Genomic DNA, 26,583 nt, shown 5'->3' with positions numbered 1-26,583 from the left:
AACAAAGGTGCGCATGTATGTGAGTGTGTATGTGCATATGGAAGGGGGCTGGTGACCTTGACGTGTTCATGTGTATACATATATATATTTATAAGTGTATATGTGTGTGCTTGTAGCAGTCCTTTATACAGTATGTCTGCATGTGCATATTTTTGTGTGTATGTATCTATGTAGTGGTCTTTTGTCTCTTGTTGCTTATCCCAGATCAGCCCTGATCCTTCAGGAACCCATATTCACATGCATTTCCAGCTAAGACTTTTCTTTTATTTATCTACAGCTATATTATCCAGTGTGTCCTTTATTTCCTGTTTTAACCCTTTAGCATTCAGATTTCTTTGTCAAATATGACGCTCATTTATTTACAACTATTTTCAACAAATTGTATATTAGAAATAATACATTTCTAAATCTCTCAGAGAGATTTATGCAGTAGTGATACAATGAAGTAGTTGTATGCTGTCAACTTAATGTGACAGTCCCCTGAAGGGAATGATAAGTCTGTTGGTTAGACCTAGAAAGCTGCACCGCTTCCTGTCGGCCTTGACACATTTCCTGTGTCCTTATGTTTACAAGGGGGAGACAAGCACCTCCACTTAGCTAAGCCTGCATCCAGAGACATGTTTCTGAGTCTTTGCTCGTCATCAGTCTGGAGTAGCATGACCTGCTAGTCAAAGATGCCTGTCAAGCTCTTGTAAACATATAATAATTCTAGTGAAATGCATTCACTGATTTCAAATTTCCCCTTTGTAAACATAAGGACACAGGAAATGTGTCAAGGCCGACAGGAAGTGGTGCAGCTTCCTAGGTCTAACCAACAGTAGTATCATTCCCTTCAGGGGACTGTCACATTAAGTTGACAGCATACAACTACTTCAAACTGTACATTATCTCATAACTTTGTATAGAGTAGATGTGAGAAATTGGATCTGGTCAGTTTGAACATAATACAGGTAGAATATTTGAGCCGGATATGGCTGGATTAAATGCTAAAGGTTAAACTGTAGGCTGTGATTTAACGGAGATTTAGCGTCTGTTTCTAATAGGATGAATGACTCCACAGAACCCCACCTCACTTTCATTGGCTTGAATGTGGTGTAGAATAGAATGGTAGTTTTGCAATGTGGCATTTGGCTTGTAGTGGTGTAGGGTAGATGTGGTGTAGTATGGTCATAGTATACTGCAATTATGCTGTAATGTGGTTGTAGTATAGTGTAGTGGTACAGTATTTCACTGCCGTAGTGATAGTGTGTCTGTGATAAACTGATATAGCATTGTTGTGGTGTAAGTGTGAAGGTGTAGGTTAATTTAGGTTAAAAGTTGTTCTAAAATCTAGTTCAATTGTAAGTTCTGATGATGGAATAAGTCAGAGGGAGTTGGAATGGTGGAGAGGAGACACGGGGCAGATGTAACAATTGTTGGGTGAGTGGCAGCCAGAGAGCAGAACGTGTGTGTGTGTGTAAATATACATGATTGTGTGTATATGTATATATAATGTGTGTGTGTGGTGGAGTGTTGAAAGTATTTATTTCAAATCTTGTCAGAGAAAAAATATTTTCATGGTGTTTGATAATGGTGGTGGTGGTAGTGGTGGTGATGGTGGTTGTCGTCATTATTGCTGTCCTTGTTGTCATCATGGTATGGTGGCATGGTGGTGGTGAGTGATGCTGGTATTGAGTCAGTGGGAGTGGTAGGATTAGTACAGTTACACAGAGCTATTGTTTGTTTGTAAATAGGATTCCTTTATTGTTTATATCATAGTCAAAACATAGAGAAGGTAAGAGGGAGGGAAAGAAATGCATTGGTGATGGTAGTGACTGTGAGTAGGAGGAGGAGGTAAAATATGGTGTTAGAAGAAGGTATAGCAAGGAAAGAGAGTGTCTATGTATATTGCTACCCACCATCCTTGTTAGTTTCTCTCTCTTTATCACATACGTACTTTCTTATATACCTCTAGCCTGACACTCGATCATATGGTCTGACCAGAGCAAGCAGAAGTGCTGTGTGTGTGTGAACTATTGGTTCAATGGAGATCTATAATATAAGCATCAAACTGAAATCAGCATTGGGTATAATGTGATCAACTAAACCCTTGAAAGTAGTGCTCCAGCATGGTCATAGGCTAATGATTAAAACCAATACAAGGTGCACACACACACACACATACACACACACACACACACACACACACACTATTCTATCATTTAATGTCCTTTTTCCCATGCTAGCATGGTTTATACAAACATGTTATTGAGGTATTGTTTTTCAGCTGGATGCCCTTCCTGTTGCTAATCCTTACCTATTTCTCAAGGAATGGATCTCTTATTTCACAAGTCTTAAAGGGTACAAAGCCAGCATGATGATGAGTGTTTGTTTACAATTAGCATATGATGTCAACAACAGGGACACATTCACTCACTTATCTACAATATGCACACACACATACACACATATGTATGTACACTTAATAGGCTTCTTTTCAGTTTCTGTCTACCAAATACACACACAATGCTTTTGTTGGTTTAACGTTATAGTAAAATACACTTGCCCAAGGTGCCACAAGGTAAGATTGAACCTGAAACCATGTGTTTGGGAAGCAGACTTTATAATCACATAGTGAGATATATAGATATATCATCTTCATCATCATCATCAGCTTCCACTTTCCATGCTGGCATGGGTTGGACGGTTTGACTGAGGACTGGCTCTACCAGGCTCCAATCTGATATGGCAAGTTTTCTATTGCTGGATGCCCTTCCTAATGCTAACCACTCGAGAATCTAGTGGATGCTTTTTACATGTCACTGGCACAGGGGCCGGTCAGGTGGCACTGGCATTGAGCACGCTCAAATGGAGCTTTTTATGTGCCACCAGCACAGAAGCCAGTTAGGTGGCACTGGCACCGGGCATGCTCGAATGGTACATTTCATGTCCCACCAGCAGGGGTGCCAGTCAGGCGGCACTGGCATCGGCCACAACTACGATTTCACTTGATTCAACAGGTCTTTTGAAGCACAGCATATTGCCCAATGATTGAAGGGTAATTTTAAACAGGCTGGTTAAGTGACACTGGCTTTATTATTTATTAATTACTGCTCTCTATTTTCTTATCTTATTATATATTTATTATATATATATATATATATATATATATATCCACAATGTAACTTTCATGGATATCGTTGGCAATTTTTTTTCTTCCTCCGTCTTCCCTTCTTTGGACTTTCCTATGTTTCCGACGAAGAGCTCCGCTCAAAACATCAAATTCTCTTTCTTTCCTTTCCCGAGCGTCCAGTAACACAATCTGTATCACATCCTCATGTTGTTGTTTTTTGTTGGTTTTTTGTCGTTTTTCTTTTTTGAACTTATATATATATATAACATATGTATATGTACCCCAGTGCTTTTTTTCTTTTAAGGCTGGTACTTATTCTATTGGTCTCTTTTGCCAAGCTGCTAAGTTACAGTGACATAAATACACCAACACCAGTCGTCAAGCAGCGGTGGGGGGGGGACAGACACAAAGAGACCCACCCACACAAATATGGTATCTATTATTGTACATAGCTTATAAAATGTAAACAAGTTGTTTACATTTATATGTGTGTTTGTGTGTGTGTATGAGTACATGAATTGGTGTGTTTGTCTGTGTACATATACATACATCTATGTATGCATGTGTATGTGATCTATACACGCACATACATACACACATATTCATACATGCAAATACATATGCACTCAACCCTCGCTATATCTATATGTATCTATTTATACACACATACACACATACATACGCAGAGGCTTTCTTACACTCTGGCTACTGCTGCTATTGTCTCTGATTCTGTTATTGTATAATATATATATTAATATTGGTTGTATTGCCCATTATCTAGCTGTTTGTCTGTCTCTGTCTCTTTCTCTCTCTTTAAATCCTGAAGTAGGTCAAGATATCTTGACCTAGAGATCTTGTTGCTATAATTGCTACACCGTTAAGCTATTAGACAGAGATAGGCAAGCATTTTTGGGGGAAATAATAATAACGATGATGATGATGATGAAGAGGAGGCGGATAATGATTTTTCATTGGCCACAGGGCTCTGGAAATGTTAGGGACAGTCTAAAAGCGAAATATTATACATAGAATAACAAAAAAAAAAACCCAAAAAACGGGGGATTTACATCAAGTAAAAGGGAGGGATGAGGAATAACAATCATCATCATCATCGTTTAACGTCCGCTTTCCATGCTAGCATGGGTTGGACGATTTGACTGAGGATTGGTGAACCGGATGGCTACACAAGTCTCCAATCTGATTTGGCAGAGTTTCTACAGCTGGATGCCCTTCCTAACGCCAACCACTCCGAGAGTGTAGTGGGTGCTTTTACGTGCCACCGGCACGAAGGCCAGTCAGGCGGTACTGGCAATGGCCATACTCAAAATGGTGTATTTTACGTGCCACCCGCACAAGAGCCAGTCCAGGGGCACTGGCAACGATCTCGCTCGAAAGTCCTTACATTAATAAATGGTGATAATAATGTTGATAATAATAATCATAATGATGAGGATAAAAGTAAAGATAATAAAAGTAATGATTTTTTTTTATTTTATAAATGATTTGGTTTATTGCCATAAGCTGAAGGTTGACAGGCAGAGGCTTGGTGTTTTTACAAGAACAAATTACAAAAACAGGTGGGTGTGATATGGAATATGACACTGTTAATATGGGAAAATAAACAAATAAATAAAGGAATGATGTGTAATAGATGTTCTTTTTGTTTATTTTAAAAAATCTTTTAGTCTGGAGGGAAGACAGTGCTTACGACTTCTTACAGATTTCTGAAAATGGTGGGAAGGAGGCAGGGAAGATGTTATCCTCAAACTAGTGATCTGGCTCATATTCTTGCAATAGAATGGGGTCGACTAAAGATATCCAAGGTGTCAGATTAAGTCTATCTTCTCAAGTAGGCCACAGATGAATATGAACTCAAGACACAAAGAACCAGAGCAAATACTGCAAAAAATCTGTTTTAACCCTTTAGCATTTAAACCAGCCATATCCACCCCAAATACCTGTTTTATGTTCAAACTGGTCAGATCTTGCCTCTCACACCTATCCAACAATGTCATTCTAAAAATAAACAATCACATCATTGAAGTCTGGAAGCTATGAAATAATGCAAGATTAATTCAAAGCAATATGAATGTTAAATAGTTAATATTTTTACACTTCCTCTAATCCACCGTCCTTGATTGGTACTTATTTAATTGACTCCTGAAAGGATGAGAAATATAATTGATCTCAGCAGGAGCCTGAATGATTACCCCAAAGCAATTTGTCCATCATTCTAAAGACTGACTCAGCAACTTGGTTGTCTTGTAGGGGCAAGGTTGCAAAAATAAAATAAAATGAAATGCAAAGTGATGGTTTGTTTGCACATTATGCTGTATAAAATATAGTAATATCCCAAGAGGAAGACTGTTGTCTAGGAGGTTAGGAGTGGGGCTATCAAGGAACCGTCACATCTAGAATTATTTTGCATATTGGTTTTAAATTTTGGCACATGGCCAGCAATTTTAGGGGCAGGGGGTGTAAATTGATTACATCAACCCCAGTGTTCAACTGGTACTTATTTTGTTGACACACACCCCTGCCGAAAAAAAAATGGGTGAAAGGCAAATTTGACCTCAGCAGAATTTGAGCTCAGTACATAAGTCAGACAAAAAACCATTTTGCTTGGTATGCTAACAATTCTTCCAGCTCGCTGCCATAGGATTACTTTGCCATTGGTAGGTAAAGAGTTCTCTTCCAGCAGTCATTCATCAGTCTGCAGGCACATGCTGAAACTAATTCCATTCACTCAAACCTTGCTTGCTACTCTGATCCACCTTTCAACAAATTAACTGGATGAAGGGCAACACCTTTCTCTCAGTGGGACTTCGAAATATCAATGAAGTCTTAACCAAAGAAGAATGTTTCAATCTTCATTCTTTTCATCTACCACACAATATCTTTCATTTTAGCTACCGGACAGAGGAAAACTTCCTGCCTTTCCCAACTAAAGGAGGGTAGCAGGATAATCTTCATGTTGAACTCAGCTAGTAACTAGATCTGCCTTACATGTTAAAACAAATATCTGACAACATAATAATACTTTCTTTTCTTGCCACAAGGTTAAAGGATAGGGCATTCTAAGACAGTGGAGTATAAATTGATCATGCATTTATATAGATGATAGGAATGGAAAAATAGAACGTACTGTGAAATGGTTCCAATAGGAAGTCGAACAGTCACTGAACAACAATCATGAAGTACCACCCACATGTCTCAAGTTACTATGACTACTAAAGACAAGTATCTTTTCCCACCTGTTGTCTCCTCTATCCTATGACCACATGTTCAAGATAGACCCATGTAATCAGTCCATACACACCCACCAATCTCACCTTTCAGCAAATTTACTTGAGGACAGTATCTAGCTCTTTGCTATCATCTTCTTCCTCAAGTGCTACTTGAAGTTGTTGATAGTGTCTAAGATAAGTAGAAGGTCACACATTTTAATGTTGGGATGAGAATATACAGTTTATGAAATTGACTTCAGTACCTACTTAACAAACATACTTATTTTATTAAATCTATTTCCTTTGGTGGTGGTGGTGGTGGTAGTGGCTGTGGGGCAAATTTCCCCAGTCCACTCTACTGGAGGGGATGGTAGGCAAAGCTGACACTGGCATGATTTGAACCCTTAATGTCAAGTAGAGATTTCCTAACTATTTTATTACTTTCAATGTATTTTAGGATAAATAAAAATATTTGGAATACCTCAAAGCTGTGTTTCTCAACCATTTTTTGTCTGTGGACCCTTTGATTCCTATTTTATTTGGGTGGGTCCTCTGCACCATTTGATGCTTAAAAAATACCATTATATTTACATAATTAAATATGATTAGGAATTGTATAAAAAAAGTTGTTAAAATTTATGAGCAGTAAATTGGTTATACTTCTGCAATACACAAAATATTTTAACAACAAAATCTTAGATGGACCCTAGGGGCCATATGGACCTAAGTTGAGAACCTCTACCTTAAAGCAAAAATCTTTGAAATATATTACCTAAAAATGGGTATATATTTTAACATGTAAATAAGAATAATTTCAACTTATAGAAGGCACTTTTGTAAGTACTTTTGCTTGCTATTTATCAAATGAAGTATTAAATTTTGGTTTGTATTTTTCACATTTTTGCAAAATTAAAATGTTATTACTTTCATGGCGTGTGACCTGAGGGAGATTTTGTTACTAATTCTAGCAGGCATTTCAAGTGACTGCTTAGAGGCTCCCTTGTTAGACAATAGATTTCACTAGTGAATAAGATGTGGGTGTCTGAAGAGGTTTTGTTGAGAGGAGGTATGCAGGTCAACAGAGTGATCATGGCTCCTTGTTATGACTTAGTTTCAGGTCACAACTGATCAAGTAGCACTATGCTTAAAAACTGTTCTTGCTTTGAGTACACCATTTAATTTTCAAACAAATGTTTTCAATATTACATTATCTACTGTGCCCTTCTATTTTTTAAAGATAGTAAGGTGTTGTTTGAAGAGAATTTAGCTACTCTTTCTAGGTAGCATATTGAATAACCACATGGAGGCTTCCTTATTGGACAGTGAAAAATGAATGTTTTGCTATCCCACACACAGCTCATTAAAAAAAAAAAATTTTTATTGTATGGCTTCATCAACAATAAAGTATTTTCTCACACTTCAGTTTGCTCAATTACAGACAACTGGGAGGGTTTTTTATTTAATTATTTTTTAACATCAACAATGAACAAAGACAAAAGAAATTATGGCAGCAGCTCTCTCTTGAGATAGTTTACTGTACTATCAAAGACTCTTTCCACTAGATTCTCATGTGTGTGTATGTATGTATGTATATGTGTGTGTGTTAATGTTTGCTTTTACATTCAATGACAATAAAAGCAATTTTAAATTAATCTGATGGGTTACTCTATGCTTTTGTAGAGTACAAATTATTCTTTTACAAGAATATTGTTGGCAGTGGTTCGAAGTTTCAGCCAGCTAAGCCATTGTCTGATAATAACTTAGCTGGCTGAAACTTTGAAGTTACTGTCAACAACATTCTTATATAAGAATACTATATACACACACACATACATACATACACACACAAATACACATGTATATAATGCCCTCACATACACACCTGTTCTCCATTTTAATGAGCAAGTTCCATTAAAAAATAATAACTAATAATAATTAACATTATAAGAATTTATAAACTTTTGAGAGGATGTAAAATAATTCCTTTTTAGAATAATGATCTCAAAGCACATTATTTCGTCATCATCATCATCATCGGCATGGGTTGGATGGTTTCTTAACACCAATCAATTTACAGAATGTGCCGGATGCTTTTTACATGGTGCTGGCACAAAGTGTCTTTTATGTGCCACCAGCACAGGGTTCTTGCAGACCAATCCTCATAAACTATAAATAATATCATGTAAATATTGAGTTAAAAAGTGCTTTTGGATATAAAAAGTTGAAGGCTGCCAGAAGGCCATCTAAGCATTATAAACCCCTGGGCAAATCAATGCACTGGGCCCTGTAGTATTTATTTATTGACAACCACAGCATACACAGCTTAGAATAGAGCCCCTAGACCTTTGAGGTCCCTGAGCAGATGCCCAGTGTGAATAAGCCTTATGATGGACTGGGCTGTCTATAGAACATGAACACACATCTTCTGTAGACTTATTTCTGTCCAATAGGGTTTTCCACCCCAACTCCATACTTACATGTTACTATTTATAGCTTTATGTTCTTCAAGATCCACTGTTTCAAAACCATGTGATTGCAAGTAAGCTTCTTAACCACTCAGCCATGCCTTCACTGATATATAATTAGCACGAAGCCTTAAGGAGACAGTGAACATCTACCTATTTAGAAATGAGAGATAAGATCTCAATTCAGCTGCCAGATGGCATCAAAATCATAGAAAATAACAGTATGTGAGGAAATGGATAAAGAATTAAAAAGCATATGCTCATATACCATGGTTTCGGGTGTTGGCCTTCCTCAGTATGAGTTACTGGGCAAGAAATTCCAAATCCGCCACATTATAAATCCATTGATACTCTGGCTTGTTTTGCGCCAAAAACCAGCAACACATGGTACAAAATATTTATGAGCAAAAAACATTCAAATGTTTACATTTGAAATAAGATGTTACTATTATTAATACCATCTATGGCATATATTTATAATTGATAATATTAACAGCAGTAACACATGCGGTTCACAGGTGTAATAACATTGTAAACTATAAAATATAAAATTAGCACAAAGCCTTAAGGATGCAGTGAGCATCAGCCTATTTAGAAATGAGAGCTATATATATATTGGTTTCAAATTTTGGCACAAGACCAGCAATTTTGGAGGAGGGATAAGTCAATTACATTGATCCCAATGCTCAACTGGTACTTATTTTATCAACCCTGAGAAGATGAAGGGCAAAGTCAACCAGGGCGGTATTTGAACTCAGAACTCACTGACGGGTGAAATGACACTAAGCATGCTAACAACTCTGCCAGTTTGCCATCTTAAAATATATATATATATACTCTTTACTCTTTTACTTGTTTCAGTCATTTGACTGTGGCCATGCTGGAGCACTGCCTTTAGTCGAGCAAATCAACCCCAGGACCTTTTCTTTGTAAGCCTAGTACTTCTAGACACCAGTGCAAAAGCTAGAGTGGCACCTCAATGAATGGCTACGCCAGTTAAGGGATTTTTTAATTTTTTAATTCATTTACTTGTTTCAGTCATTTGACTGTGGCCATGCCAAAGATCCACCTTAACCCTTTAGTGTTCACATTATTCTGCCAAAATTAATGCTTTTTCATCTACATTGTTTTGAACTAATCATACATTATCTTATAGGTATGAGATTTTGATGAGGTAGCTGTTAATTTTTAAAACAATATTGTAGGGTTGGTGTGAGAGACCATATCTGGCCAGTTTGAACATAGAACAGGCAGAATACTTTTGGCCGGATATGGCCGGTTTAAATGCTAAAGGGTTAAAAGGTTATAGTTGAAGAAATTGACCCCAGGACTTATTTCTTAAGACTAGTACTTATTCTTTTAGTCTCTTTTGCTAAACTGCTAAGCTATAAGGATATAAACACACCAACACCAGTTGTCAAGTGGTGACAGGGGGACAAACACAGACAGAAAGACACACACATCTTATACATATATATATACACATACATATACATACACACACATGATGGACTTCTTTCAATTTCCGTCTACCAAATCCATCCACGAGGTTTTGGTTGCCCAAGGTGCCATGCTGTGGGACTGAACCCAGAACCATTTGGTGGGGAAGCAAGCTTCTTACCACACAGGAATTATAACAAATATTTATTAATCTTTAATTATTTGCTATCAGTTCATTGAAATATTTTCTATTTTGATTTAATTTTCTTTTTTCTAGAAAAAGTCAACTGGTGAAGATCTTATTGAGCAAGTATTTTACTACCTGGATTTGATTGAAAAAGAATATTTTGGTTTACAATTCTCAGATGCACACAATGTTAACGTGAGTATTCTTTGTCATTCAGTTGTGGTAATCACAGATCATAATGTCTAGTTATCTATCTGCCTGTCTGCATATCTATCTTTCTGCCTGTGTATATATCTATCTGTCTGTCTATCTTTCTATCTGTAGAAGTCCTACTCTGACAGACAGACATTCTACCTATTTTTCTATCTCCCCATTTGTCTATCTATCTGCCTGTGTCTGTATCCATCTATCTCTATGTCCCTCCTTCCACCCTCTCTCTCTCTCATATATATATATATATATATATATATATATATATATATTATATACATGGGTGTTAAAAAATGTTACTGTCTGGTATTAGATAGAAAACCTCAGCCAAGCAAGTTTACAAAACATGAATGCCACCACATTCCAGTCATTCTAATTTGGTTGTTTAGATTTGATAAAAATTCCTCTGTTGTGCCTGATTATTTATCAATCTGGAATGAAAAGGAAAGTTGCAAAAATTTCAAGGTGTTGCCGTTTCCAAACAATCAACATGTGGGAAAAGAATTTTATTTCAAAATATCAATGCACGCACAAATACCTACACTCTCATGATCCAACAAAAATAAACCATCCAATTTGAGTTTGCTAGAAGCTCCAGTGAAACTTTGTCTCATTCTAGGGCCTATTTTGAAATTTTATTTCTTTAAGGCATGACTGTGTGGTAAGAAGCTTACTTCTCGATCACATGGTTCCAGGTTCAGTCCCACTGTGTGACATCTTGGTCAAGTGTCTTCTACTAGAGCCTCGACCCAACCAAAACTTTGTGAGCAGATTTGGGAGATGGAAACTGGAAGAAGCCCATCGTGTGTGTGTCTGTGTTTGTGTCTGTTCCCCATCACTGCTTGACAATTGGTTTTGGTGTGTTTAGATTCCCCATAACTTAGCAGGCTTAAAAAAAAAAAATAAATAAGTACTGGGATCCATTCAACTAAAAAAAATTCTTCAGGGCAGTACCCCAGAATGGCCGCAGTCTAATGACTGAAACAAGTAAGAGAATAAAAGAATAATATGTATATGTACACGAGTAATCACATAAATGCAAAACAAGGTGGGAAAAAATAGTACTAGAATACCGAAGGTAGAGTAATATGCTTTTTTATTAAAGCTGTATAAACATCACAAAAACTGTTACTCAGAGTTTCACGTTCCCATTCGTTGGACTGTTGTGATCACAACTGTCTGACAAACAGGAACAGGAAACTCTGGGTAACAGTTTTTGTGATGTTTTTGCAGAGAGAGAGAGGGGGGGAGAAACAAGAGACATAGCTGTGAGATGTTAACTGGGATGGTACAAGGTCAAGGTCAGTTTTGGGTATTGTAGAGGTAGATGTCGGTGGAAGAAAGAGAAGAGGATTCATGCAACCAGTTCCCCACATTCACTCACCCATGCATACATCCATTTATAATTATGGGAACTGAAGACAAAGAAAAATTGGGACACATCTGAGGGGAACCAAGAAACATGTACATATCATACACAGACCCCAAATACATACATACCTAAATGCACTCACTGACCTAAATATATATAGCCATATAGTTACTAATATAAACAAAGCAAGCATAAAATATGAACATAAAAAATACATACCTCAACAGTCATACACATGCACATATGCACACATCCTATTGTCTTAGTATGTGTGTGTATATATATATATATATATATATATATATACATAATTAAGGGATCAGCAAGCATTTGCTTCACCATATACCGAAGTTCAGAAATAGCAGCTAAAAAAGCTGAGACTCCAACAGATAGCATTACTTGTAACTCACAAAGGCAAAAACAAGAAGAAAAAACAGGTTTCATTGCTGATCCCTTAATTATGTTTATAAATGTATGGGAACTTTTAAATAAGTTCTCCACCGATAATGGTGCTTACATACCGAAGGGCTTGGTAAAAATTGTTAATTGTTGATTTATTAATAAATTAATAAATTGATAAATCTTTACCCTTTTAATTTGTTATATATATATATATATATATATATATATATATATATATATATAAAAGGGAAACATGCTATTGTCTCAATATTTATATGAATACATTATTATTTATTCACATTACTTTGAATTAATCGACCATCATTTCATGTCTTTGAGATTTTTATATGAAGCAATAACAAATGAGAGAGAGACCCTTGGTAATATGCCGTGCTTGAGAAGAAGACCCATCAAGCCAAGAGAAACCGTAGTTGTGGCAGATACTGGTGTCGCACAGCTGGCACCCATGCTGGTGGCACATTCAAGCACCTGTTACACTCTCGGAGTGGTTGGCATTAGGAAGGACATCCAGCCGTAGAAACCATGCCAAATCAGAATGGAGTCTGATGCAGCTTCTCAACTTACCAGCCCTGGTTAAACAGTCCAACCCATGCCAGCATGGATAATGAACGTTAAATGATGATGATGATGATTGCTTATTTTTAGAATAACATTGTTGGGTTGGAGTGAGCGGTTGGGGCTGACCAGTTCGAAGATAAAGCAGGTAGAATATTTGGACCAGATATGGTCAGTTTAAATGTTAAAAGCATTCTTTTGTTGTGGGCGTGTCTTCTTGAGTACAGCAGTGCACCACATATCTCTGTCCTCTGTCATGTAAGGTTCAGCGTTTTGAGATAGGCTTTCAATATTTCATCCCATGTCTTCCTTGGTTTCCCTCTTCCACAGGCCTGGGAACTGGGAGTGCAGGGTGTGTGCTTTCAATCCCTAAAATTTTTATGGAGTGCAAAATCAAAATTTGCGCCCCCATTTACTTTTCTCGGGTTTAGAAAACAGGCCGACAGGAAGCGGTGCAGCTTCCTAGGTCTAACTAACAGTAGTATTATTCCCTTCAGGGGACTGTCACATTAAGTTGACAGTATACAACTATTTCATCGTATCACTACTGCATAAATCTCTCTGAGAGATTTAGAAATGTATTATTTCTAAATAATAATAATGATGATAATTTTTTTCTTTTCCTTTTGCAGCACTGGGTTGATCCAACAAAGTTACTTAAGAAACAAGTCAAAAGTAAGTAACATTTGTTTCATTATTGGGGAGGTGTGGAAAGAGGCATTTTTTTTTTTTTGTTTTTATTTTCTGAAACTCTCTATGAAAAGTTGAAACTGTTGTTATTGTTATTGGTGTCATTATTTTTTGATGTGGTTTAGCCCCAGGTCAGCTCTGACTACACAGCCGACCATTCTTGACCATTCCATCTTTTTGTAAACCTAGGACTATGCTTACATTGTCCAAGGTATTGTCTGTCCTTTCGATTTGAAGATGTTAAGTTGTGATTTTGCTACTGTTTCTACCAGGCCTACATAGAAGCTGCCTTGTTTGCTTGCATCATTGATGTTGCTGTTGTTTCTGATGAGGTTAAGAGTGTAGCCTCTGGTCACCCCTCATCAAGCAGCAAACTTAAGATGAAAGACATCCTAGCCATGACCATCCAATTTTCTCGTTTGTTTTCAGAAACAATGTATCTATATCTTGTGTCTGGGGAGATTCCACTTATTTCTTATTTTTATTTTCCTAAAATTTTTGTTGCGTCTTGCAACCTTATCAATAGTTGACTATTGATAAGGTTGCAAGATGCAACGAAAATTTTAGGAAAATAAAAATAAGAAATAAGTGGAAATTTTAACGGTGTGTGTGTTAAATTTCAAGGCACAGTAAGAAAATGACTCTCCCCAGACACAACAGAATATGCTTCAACACACGAAATCACATAAAAAATCTTGCAAACCAAATCCAAAAATGAAATGTATCTATATCGTTCTGTTTTTTTTTTTGGGGGGGGGGGGTTCCCATTTTTCAGGCATTGAGTTTTGAAGTATATTTGACTGTTGTTTCTTGTAAACCTAGTGACAACATAGAAATTCTGTTGTTGTTGATGATGGTGGTGGTGGTGGAGATGATAGTGATTATGTAAACTAATTTCTGTACATGACACATTGTTGTGTTGGTGCCAGTTCTCTCTCTATTTCTCTTCCCCTCTTTTCTTGCCTCTCTTTCTCTCTTTGCTTTCCTTTAATTTGAACTCACTATCCACCTACATTGTTAGACATTAAAGTTCTATGAAAAACGTACAAATATCAAAGTTCATGGCTACTTACGTAGACACACACATACTTGTATATACACACATACATTTTTACATGTCAAATGTGCTGTTGTTTTTGAGTCTAATTTCAATACACATTGGCCTTTTGTCTTCCACCTACACCATATTTCAGTCATTATATGAGCATGCATGCACACACTCAGTGGTATAGCTATATGTGAGAGGCTGCTGAATAAAAATACATGGGAGAAAGGACTACTTACTCTTTGTAGGCACGACAGAGGGACCAGATAATACAAGTTAAAAAGCTACATAGACTGATGTGCAATGAGGCAATTATAGAAGTTATTAACTATGAGTAAGCCACTATGTCTTGGAGAAAGGCCTTTCACAAGTAGCCTGGTAGTCACTAAGAAAACTAGGTGTAGATAAATGACCAGTGAGAGCTGTGTAAACCATGTACAGATGTGGTCCGTGTGGTGGGATTTAACAGTGGGTTCAACAAAAAATTTAGTATACAGATAGTCTAACCTAGTGGTTCTCAACCTTTTTTGCCTATAGACCCCTTTGATTCCTATTTTATTCTACTTGGCTTCTATAACCACTTGGTGTATATTAAAAAAATCCTGTTATATTTTCATGATTAAATATTATTAGGAATTGTATAGAAAAAAATTAAGATATTTTGTATAAAATAAAAGTATAAGCTAGTTATTGCACATAAATTTTTAACAACAAAATTTTATAAGGACCCTGGTTGAGAATTATCGGTCAACTGTGCAGAAACCAAGTATACTTAGTTCCATGCATGTGCACTGGAGATACAGGAACCAAGTTTACTTATTTTCGATTGTGGCATACTTTGTGGAGTTCTTCGCATTTCATATGACATAGTATGAACATTTTAATTTACTGGTCAGTAGAAAGAGGTTGTAAGAACTGATTTGCATATGATCAGCAATTCAGTACCTGCATATTAGAATGCATAAAATTAATCAATGCAGTGAGAGTTAAGGTCTTGAAACAGATAAAAGCTTTAGTTTACAGGCAAGAAGATAGAACTTTATTGTCATTTTGGAAATTGACCATACAGTGTACTCGGTATAAAATAAGAAGGCTGGGATCACAGGCAGGTTGGTTTGGCTTGAAGAATCTCTCTTGCAACATTTAAATTACATCTGTAGCACCAGAGCTGTGACCTCTCAATTGTAGAGGAGTAGCAGCTGACAAAGAAAACTCCATGTGATTGATTGATCTGCTAGAAATAACAGCTAAATCTTCAAATCAAACCTTAACAGTCTTTAAAATGGGGAAAGGACACATTGGTCTGTGTATTCTTGATTATATTAAAAGACTTGATCAGATTGTGTATCCTGAGCCTTTGATCATAGTTCTAGTTGATCAGGGCTTAACACCACCACCACTACCACCAGCAATTGTAATGTAATCCCAACTTAATCCTAATTCTAACCCAATATCCCCATAGTGTCGAACGTCCTCAGATTAATATGATTCTGTAGTTTTAGATCATCCTCATTAACTTGTACATAGCTTTTCTTTTAAATCTCTTATTAGTTTCAGTTGTTGAACTGTGTCCAAGCTGCAGCACCAATTTCTAGTCTTACGTGGACTCCAGTACTTATTTTATCAACCTCAGAAAGATGAAAGGCAAAATAGTACATAGGTGAGATTTAATCTTAGGATCTTTCTTTTATGAGTTTCAGTCGTTAGACTGCGGCCATACTGGGGCACTGCCTTGAAGAATTTTTAGTCAAATGAATCGATCCCAGTTCTTTCTTTTTTAAAGCCTGATGCTTATTCTTTCAGTCTCTTTTGCCAGACCACTAAGTTATAGGGATGTAAACACACCAACATCAGTTGTCAAACAGTGGAGCTGGGGACTTGCACATACTCGTATATATCGTTGTTGTTTAACATCTGCTTTCTATGCTGGCATGGGTTGGATGGTTTGATGAGAACTGGCAGTCCAGAAGGCTGAACCAGGCTCCAATCTGATTTGGCAAGGTTTCTACAGATATATGTGTGTGTGTGTACACACACATACACGATAGGCATCTTTCAGTTTCTATCTACTAAGTCCGCTCAAAAAGTTTTAGTCAGCTCAAGGCTGTAGCAGAAGACACTTGCCCAAGGGGACTGAACCTGGAAGTATGTGGTTGAGAAGCAAGCTTCTACCGCATAGCCACACCTACACCTGTGTAACTAAAGGATGTAAATAAATTTCGTTTAATACACACCAATTTTACCATCTACTCACCATATTTATATAATCTATACAATAAAGTTCATATATTTCTTACATGAAAACCATATTTACATTTTCTGCTGCTCTTTCAAAATTCTTTTCTGAAGTTACTAATCCTGTTACAAAACCTGGACATTTTTCGGCTCACACATTGCATATCACAACATGTCATATGTAAATACTGTCTTAACCTACATACAGTGAAGTCATTGTTTCTCCTTGTATTGATGTTTGTCTTGCTTGTTGAGTTTGCACCTCCACCATCTGTCTATAGCCTTTATCAGTGTCAGAGTCGTTCAACTTGTTTTATTGCATGCTAACAAGAGAGCCCTTAAGTAGTCATATGATATGCTAGAGCAAGCAGTCAAATTTCAACTCAAACCACATCTTACTACCTTTCATACGTAGTTACCTGACATGGTAGAAATAGCAGTCAAATCCCAAATCAAACTATTCCTTACTGTCTTAGCAAACCAATGAGAGAGCCCTTATATAGTCGCTTGACCTGATAGCAATCAAATCTAACCTGAACCATGTTTTAATGAGCCGATTAGAAGACTCCTATGTGGTCATAAGACCTGCTAGAAATAGCAACCAAATCTCACTTAAAGCACAGTATAATTGCTTCAAATAAAAAGGACAGTTAGATAATGAAATCATTTTGTGTTTTATGCTGTGTATTGTACCTGTACTTTGGTCTATCACTGCTGCCTTTCTTTATTACAATTTCTGCCCCTTCTTTTACTCCTTTCTGACAAGTTGTAGTGCACCTGAGCATTATCTACATTAAGTTCATTATTATAAAGTACACTGTTAGGTGCAAGCGTGGATGTGTGCTTAAGAAGCTTGTTTTCCAAGCACATGGTTTCAGGTTCATTTCCACTGCACAGCACCTTGAGCAAGTGTCTTTCGTTATAGCTCCTGGTCAACTAATACTTTATGAGTGTATTTGGTGAAGCTCATTGTGTGCACATGTCTATCTATGTGTGTCCTTGTGTCTGTCTCCACCCACTCCAGCCATCATGTGACAATTGGTGTTGGTTTGTTTACATCCCCGTTACTTAGGAGTTCAGCAAAAAATACCACTAGAATAAGTAGAAGACTTTAAAAAAATAAATACTGGGGTTAATTTGTCCGACTAAAATCCTAGTAAGATGTGGTTTGAGTTGAGATTTGACTGCTTGCTCTAGCATTTCATATGACTACTTAAGGGCTCTCTTGTTAGCATGCAATAAAACGAGTTGTACCACAGCATGCTGCAGTTCAATAATCGAAACAAACGATTAGAAAAATAAAGTGGGATTGTCATGGATAGAATGTCTTTGCACATAGCTCTGTTTGAGCAGTGCTGATCCAGAGCTAAACAAACAATAGCTAATTGTTTTATCATAACCCTGAAAAAATAGGTTAACTACAAAAACCCAACAAAGATAGTTGTGTGTATTCCGAAATCATTGTGCTGGCATTGATAGAGTTATTAGTAAATTTCTATTATCCTTCTATAATTACCATTATTTACTTTTAATTCTTGTTCTTTGTTACAATGTTTCTCTTGTACACTGGGTTTTGCCCATTTCCGTTGTAGAATCTGGTTTAACGACATGGTTAGAAACACACCTAATGTTTTCTCTTGGGATTCATGATAATGAATATGTGTGTATATATGTGTGTGTATGCGTGCATGTGTGTTTATAATGAATACCTATGTATATGTGTGAGCATGTAGGCAGTTGTATTTTTTGTGCGTGTGTGCTTATAATGAATACATATGTATTTGTGTGAGCATGTAGGCAGATGTGTGTATTTATGTGAATGTATCTATATGCATATATACATGCAGTATATATATATATATGTATATATGTTATATATATGTGTGTGTATATATATAGTATGCATGTATGTATTTGTATGAATGTATATGGTTATGTATGTGTGTTTATGCATGCATGCACATGTATGTGTATATATTTGAGCATTTATTCATCAGTGTGTGTGTGTATGTATGTATAGTCTGTATATATGCATGTGCTTAGATATATTTATCTGTCCATAATGTGTGTGTGTGAGAGAGGGGTGTGCACATATTTACACACACACTGTCTCTCACATGCATACACAAATTACAGTATGAGATCACTAGCTACAACCTGCAATTAACTGGATCATTAATATTTTAACATTTGTGTTCCATTAGTCACACATAGTTGATCACTAGCTCTACTGAAGTGGGTAGAGTATCAGTCTACCTACTTAGGGAGTCAAAATGGCCAGTGCTTCACAGCTCATATACTCTGACTTGTGTGATATGTTCTTGACAAGGACATTGCCATTAAATATTTTCAACGTTAACTTAAGTATTTTTTTTCCTTCAGATGACACTTTTGAGTAATTTTTCCACTATGGTATCTTCTCTAAGATATTTTATTTATCGTCAACCAGTGTGCTTTATTGTACATTTACTTATTGATTTTTTTTTTTATATCTCTGCTTCTGCCTTGCTGTACAGAAGAGTTGAAATCTTAGCCAAACTTGCATTGAAGATAAACACGTACACACACACACACATGCATGCATGCACGTGACTGAATGGTTACCAGATATGCATAGTATACTTTACAAGTCCAATTTCTACTCGAACTGAAGATGAAATTTGAAGTAGTTCACAAATAATTCCTGTATTCATTAAAGGATATATGTATACAAACATGCACACACACACACATTTTGTATAAGTTATTTCATGACTTGAGTTTCTGAATTTCATGACATTGCAATCTTTAGGTAAGAACCTGAAGTTTACAGCAGCATAAAACTGAAGTTGCAAGATAAACTTTCAGTTTCAATAACTACCCCTCCACACACACACACACACACACACACACATTCAGGGTGCATTTTTAGAGGTCAGTTTTTTGAGGTTGTTTGTATGAATTTAGAAAAAAGATGCGTAGCTCACCAAAGAAAAGCTGTATTTGAAAACGAATTGGTACAAATAATATTGAGAATCCTTTTATCACACCTATTCAATGAACCCACCATTAGCATCAATAACTGCTTCACTACTGGGTCGGAAGAATTGACATGCATGAATCAGATTATTGTTATCAGTTTTGGATATGTCAGGCTTGAAAGATTATATGGTATTATGGGGTGTGTTGATTGACCTCTCCCTTCACTACTCCCCATACATAATAGTTCAGTGGATTGAGGTCTTGTGACCTAGAAGGCCTTGTCTGGGAGAACATGATCATCAGTATTTGCTCACATCCACACTTGGGTTGTCCTAGCCTTATGAGATAGCATAGTCTTGTGGCATATTCCATCTATTGCATCTATTTTGTTGTATATTCCAATGGTTCTGTTGCATATTCCATCTATCCAGGGCTTTACAACTTTCTTCAACAACTCTGTGTAGACAACAGTATTGACTGTTAAGCTCTCTGAGAAAAGGTGGCATGAGATCTCCCTTGTTGCTGACAACTCTAAGAACTATCACAGTTGTTGGAAACTTAATATACATGACCATTGGAACCTCATTGGAACCATACACATATATCTTTTAGTCACATATTCTTTCCCTCTTGTCTTTTCTTTGGCAGATAGGATGTGTCTAGCTATATATGGTTCTCTCACTTTGTTTTTCTTTCTCTTTCTCTTTGTTATAAAGCAGTAGAAAAGGCAATGGGGGGAAATAGCTCACCTATTGGCCAGAGACTGGAGTGTCTGTGGTCATTATGGAATGCTTTTGATGCGAGGTCTGTTCAGTGAACAACAAAGTGTAGGTTAAACAACAACAACAACACTACTACCACCACTGGCACTCTATGGTTGATGGCAATAAGGATTCCAGTTGATCCAATCAATGGAACAGTCTGCTTGTGAAATTAACATGCAAGTGGCTGGGTACTCTATAGACACATGCATCCTTAATGTAGTTCTGAAGGAGATTCAGCATGAAACAGAATGCAACAAGGCTGGTCCTTTGAAATACTGTTCCTACTCATTTTTACCAGCTGCACTGACTGAAGCAATGTGAAATAAAGTTTCTTGCTCAAGGACACAACACTAGACCAGGAATCGAACTCATGACCATACGATCATCAACTGAATACCCCTAACCACTAAGCCACATGCTTTCACAACCATCACTACAACTAACAACATGACCGCAATGAACAGCGCTGCCACAATCACTGTTTCCACCTCTGAGTGACTTTGTCAATGCACCAATCATTCTTCACAGAAGGACATAGTATTCACAACTTCGTATTCACCACTAGTTATTGTAGTTATTGTATTTCCTTTGTCCTTTCCCATGCAGTAAATATTTCAATTATTTACATGTTAAAAAAACAATAGTATAACAGGAGATCTCAGATAACAGACATTTAACTGACTTCGGTGGTTGAGGTGGTGTTGGTTGTGGTGGTGATGGTTAGTGGTGGTGTTGGCAGTTGTGGGAGTGGTAATGGTGGTGTTGGCAGTTATGGTGTTGATGGTTGTGGTTGAAGGAGTGCCGGTTCTGGTGTAATGGTCATAATGGTGATTGCAATAGCTCTGGTACTAGTATGTGGTAGTTGTGTTGGTTGTAGTAGTAGCATTGTCACTGAACCTCAACATCAACTTTCATCAAACTAACCTATGATCAAAAGCATTCCAGTAGTGACCATCCCATTCATTTTTAAAGGCATCCCATTAGCATTTAGACCAACCATATCTGGCCCAAATATTCTACCTGTTTTATGTTCAAACTGGCCAGATCCAACATCTCACACCGACCCTGCAATGTTATTTTAAAAATAAACAGTCACATCTGTGAAATCGCTAACCTACAAGACAATACAATTTGAATTTTCAAAAATGTGAATAAATAAACATTATATTTGACAGAGTAATCTGAATGCTAAAGGGTTAAGAAATATTTAGTTGCTATATCTAGCAAGCTGATCTACCATCTGGAGAATCCCTCATTGATTCATGGTGATGGCTGTGGTGGTGTTATCGTTTGGGATGATGGTAGTGGTAGCTGTGGTGATAGTCATGATGGTGATAGTGTTTGCTTTGTTGTTGTTTAACCCCAGGTCAGCTCTTACCCAGCAGACCTATGATGAAAGGTATTCCAGCCGTGGCCATCCTGTCTTTTGCTTATTTGTAGAGTATCCTGGACCACATTTTCCAGTGTGTATTATATTCTAAGACAGAGCTTTGTGATTTGAATCTGTGGGAGACTCAGCTGCTATTTCTGGTAGTTTGAGCAACAGCAGATGTTTCTCTCATTGGTTTTTCTTTCATCATTCTTGTGAGGTTAGGTTATGTTGATGATGATGATGATGCTGATACTGATTAATGGTAGGCTTATATTGATGATAGTGATGATGGGTGGCCTCTGTAACATTTAAATTCAACAGTAAACATTGTCCTCAATACTATTCTCTATTATCTTTGTAATTTCGAAACAAACTAAATGTGAAGAGTTGAAAATTAATTTCACACCTTTTCCTCATTATGTAATCTTATTTGTCCTTGGAACGTCATCCACCTCCCATCTATTGCCTTTGAAGGTGGTTAATGGAATCATTATTTTTTTATTTTTATCTTTATTGTTTTTGTTATTGGTTATTATTGGGATGCTTGAGTAATTGAGTGGTTAAGAAGCCCACTTCATAATCATTGGGTCACAGGTTCAATCCCAGTGTGCACCATCTGAAGCAGAAGTCTTTCAAAATAACTTTGAGTTGACCCAAACTTTGTGAGAGAAATTTGGGCAGCAGAAACCGCATGGAAATATTATCATCATTATCAACATTTAATGTCTGCTTGGCATGGGTTGGGTGGCTTCAGAAGAACTGGTAAGGCTAGGGGCTGCACCAGGTTCCATAGTCTATATTGGCTTGGTTTCTACAGCTGGCTGCCCTTCCTAACTCCAACCACTTCACAGAATGTACTGGGTGTTTTTTTACATTGCAGCCTCACCAATGCTTTTAATGTGACACCAGCACCAGTGCTTTTTATGTAACACCAGCACTCACACCAATGCTTTTTACGTGGCACCTTGGTTTTAGGATCTTGATTCTGTTGTGGAAGCAGATCATTTTGAGTACAGCATTATGCCACATATCTTAGTCCTCTATCATCTCTTTACAAAGGAGATGACAGAGGTCTGAGGTATGTGTTAAACAGCCGGTTAGATAAAATGGGCCAGTAATTTAAAGGTAAAATCTTGTTGCGCTGTACATCATGCTGATTCTGCTCTAGAATTACATTATAATAATAATGATAATAATTATTTTGTATTTTGGCACAGAGCCAGTAATTTGTAGGGACAGGGGTAGTCGGTAACATTGACCCACTCCTATCCACCCACAGTGGGTCCAATACTCAACTGATATGTATTTTATCATTCCTGAAAGGATGTAAGGCAAAGTTGACGTTGGTAACATTTGAACTCAGAATTTAAGACTAGAAGAAACGCTGCAAAGAATTTTGTCATGCACAGTATCAACTCTGCCAGCTCCCCACCTTAGTAACAATGATAATAATAATCTTTTAAATCATTTCAAATATGTTTGTTATATATTTGATCTGTAAAATTGCCATTTATCATTGCAAGTTCCATGGAGAAAATTCTTGCTTTAGGCTTAATTCTTTCTAATTTTAGCTCAAGGCCAGCAGTATTGAATGGAGGGAGCAAGTCAATTACATTGATCCCAGTTTTTGACTGGAATTTTATTTTATTGACCCTAAAAAGATGGAAGGCAAAGTTGATCTTGGCAGGATTTGAGCTCAGAACATAATGATCCAGAATAAATATCACTAAGCATTTTCCCCCATATACTAACAAATCTGCCAGCTAGCTACATCAATAATAATAATAATAATAATAATAATAATAATAATAATAATAATTTTCACTGCTTTCGCAAATTCCCGTGACTCTATCGCCATTCAATTTTAATATTATGAATTTGAAGTGGGAGCTTGAATCATAGTAAATCTTTCATTAACTGATTACACTACTATGGATGCCACCCCTATAGAAGCAGTGATCCTGGTCATTGATCTTCTAATGTTCTTCCATTCAGCGTCAATGTAAGAAGTACCATTGACTCGGTTGAGCTCTTCCACTACCTCTTTACACTCTACCATGCTGCAGTCCATGACTTTGCTATATCTCTAGTAGGGTGGCTGAACATGTGCTTGCCTCATCAAAGGTCAGACAATAACTATGCAGGGTCATGCTGTGAGGTACTTTTCAAAATACCCACATCATCATAATGATAATAATAAAATGTCCTGATGCAGTACCAGGCACTGGTTCTCGTGTCTTCTAATCTTAACTGATTGGAAGTGTTATCTTGTATATGTTTTGTCTTGGTGTAAAAGATGGCCTATAGCAAATATTCTGCCCAATACCACAGATTTGTTTGTCTGTTGCTTGACCTTAACCAGTCAAGCATGTCCCTTAGTGGCTGACGATATGTGCATCTCTGATCAGGAGCAGGAGTAGTGGGGGAGTATCGTAGCCATGTGTTGAGAGTGATTCTTTGGGGTTTGAATAATTCACTTCTGGAAACATTGGTGTTTCATTCAACACCCTTAAACAACCCTTATTCAGGGACCTTTTGAGTGGGTTGGGCTACTCAACCTGAAAAAAATTCTAACTGGGCTCCACCTGCAAGGTCATGTATTGTTTATCTTGATATGAGATCACCATGTTGTGCACATATGGTTGTGATGCATGTGCCTGGTGTACCCTTATCAGACAGGTAGTCATGATGGGTTTACTGGGCTGCATATATTTTACCCCAGTGTCACTTTGATGGCATGCATTGCTCTCTCACTCAATAATAATAATGAGGATTTCAAATTTTTGCCACAAGGGCAGCTTGGGTGAGAGGAGTAAGTCAATTACATCGACCCCAGTTTGTAACTGGTACTTATTTAATCAACCCTGAAAGGATGAAATGCAAAGTCAACCTCATCAAAATTTGAACTCAGAATGTATTTTGCCTGGTGTGCTAGCGATTCTGCCAGCTCACCACCTTCCCAATAATAATAATAATAGTAATAATAATAATAGTAACAACAACAACAAGAGCACTCAGAAAGCACAAAACCCCGCCGAGGCAACACCAACATCTTCTCAACGATTAGCTGGAGATGATTTTTAAAATGATAATATTTGAAATGAACTCGACTGCTCTCACAAATGAGAATACTTAAAATGAACCCGACCGCTCTCAAAAATTAAGTTAAAAAAAGGTAAAATAATCCAGAATCCTTGTCCGGTATCAGATCAATCCCAAAATTTAATGAGTTCATGTCAGTTACAAGGCCAAGCATCCGTAAGTTTCATCTGAATCCATCCAGTGGTTCTTGAGATATCTTGTCTATGGACAAAGAAACAAACACGACTGAAAACAATACCTCCGCCTTCACTAAGGCCGAGTTAATAATAATTTTATGTCTAGCTTCCATGCCAGCGTGGATTAGACAATTTGACAGGATCCAACAGGCCAGTGGGCTGCGTCGAGCTTCAGTATCTACTTTGACATGTTTTCCATGGCTGAATATCTTTCCTAAAGCTAACCATTTCTCAGAGTACACTGAATGCTTTTTTCACAGCACCAGCACAGGTGAGGTCACCAAGTAACTCACAAGTTGCTACCCCAACTCCTTGACTTAGTGAAGATATAGTAAAGAAGGAAGTGGCTTTCTGCCAGATGATAACAAGATTTATTTTAAATGCCTTCTGTTTTAAAAGTAAAGCTAGCAATTTTGATACCATTGATCCAAGTACTTGACTGCTATTTCATTTTATCAACCCCACCCAACTACACTCAGAAGAAAGGCTTAAGTTGATCTTGGCAATATTTGTAAGAACAAATACCACAAAGCATTTTTCAAAATGCTCTAATGATTCTATGGAAGATTAGTATTAGAGTTATAAAATCAATATTAGAGTTATAAAATCAATGCCTTGTATTTTTCCAGCACCTTATGTTCTGAGCTTAAATCCTACCATGGTCAATTTTGCCTTTTTCCCTGTACAGTGTCAATAGAATAAAGCAGCAGTCATTTAATTGATTTCCCCCATCCGTTCCTAAATTTATGAGTTTATATTTCAAGAACCCTCCTTAAAGTTCATGCTGTTCTTAATAGTGCTATCTTTTGTCAATGATTGTTTTTATTTTTATTGTTCCTTTTGGCAAGTGTCTTCTCCTATAGCCCTAAGCTGACCAAAGCCTTGTGAGTGGATTTGGTAGATGGACATTGAAAGAAGCCCATTGTGTGTGTGTGTGTGTGTATGTGTGTGTGCCAGTGCTACATAAAAGAATTCAGTACACTTTGTAAAGTGGTTGGCCTTAGGAAGGGCATCCAGCTGTAGAAACCATGCCAAGACAGACAAGTGAAGCCCAGGCAGCTCTCCGGCTGGTCAGCTCCTGTCAAACCATCCAACCCATGTCAGGCATGGAGAACAGATGTTAAAAGATGATGATGATATGATTATATCTATCTATCTATCTATCTATCTGTCTGTCTGTCTGTCTGTCTGTCTGTCTGTCTGTCTGTCTACATATATATATATATATATATATATATATATATATA

At 37.0% G+C, this 26,583-nt stretch overlaps 1 protein-coding gene across 5 annotated transcripts in view; it reads left to right on the top strand.

The window, feature by feature from the left end:
* Nucleotides 1-26,583, top strand: part of LOC106884072 (band 4.1-like protein 5) — a 233,425-nt gene that overhangs the window by 88,795 nt on the left and 118,047 nt on the right. For all 5 annotated transcript variants that reach the window (XM_052974297.1, XM_052974296.1, XM_052974295.1 and 2 more), the window contains exons 2-3: nucleotides 10,522-10,626; nucleotides 13,624-13,666. In XM_052974297.1, coding sequence (XP_052830257.1) covers nucleotides 10,522-10,626; nucleotides 13,624-13,666 — 148 coding nt within the window. The remainder of the gene's footprint in view (nucleotides 1-10,521; nucleotides 10,627-13,623; nucleotides 13,667-26,583) is intronic.

Source organism: Octopus bimaculoides, chromosome 18, assembly GCF_001194135.2.
Source record: "Octopus bimaculoides isolate UCB-OBI-ISO-001 chromosome 18, ASM119413v2, whole genome shotgun sequence".
Classification (NCBI taxonomy): Eukaryota; Metazoa; Mollusca; class Cephalopoda; order Octopoda; family Octopodidae; genus Octopus; species Octopus bimaculoides.
This window is presented reverse-complemented; position numbering and strand designations above follow the sequence as displayed.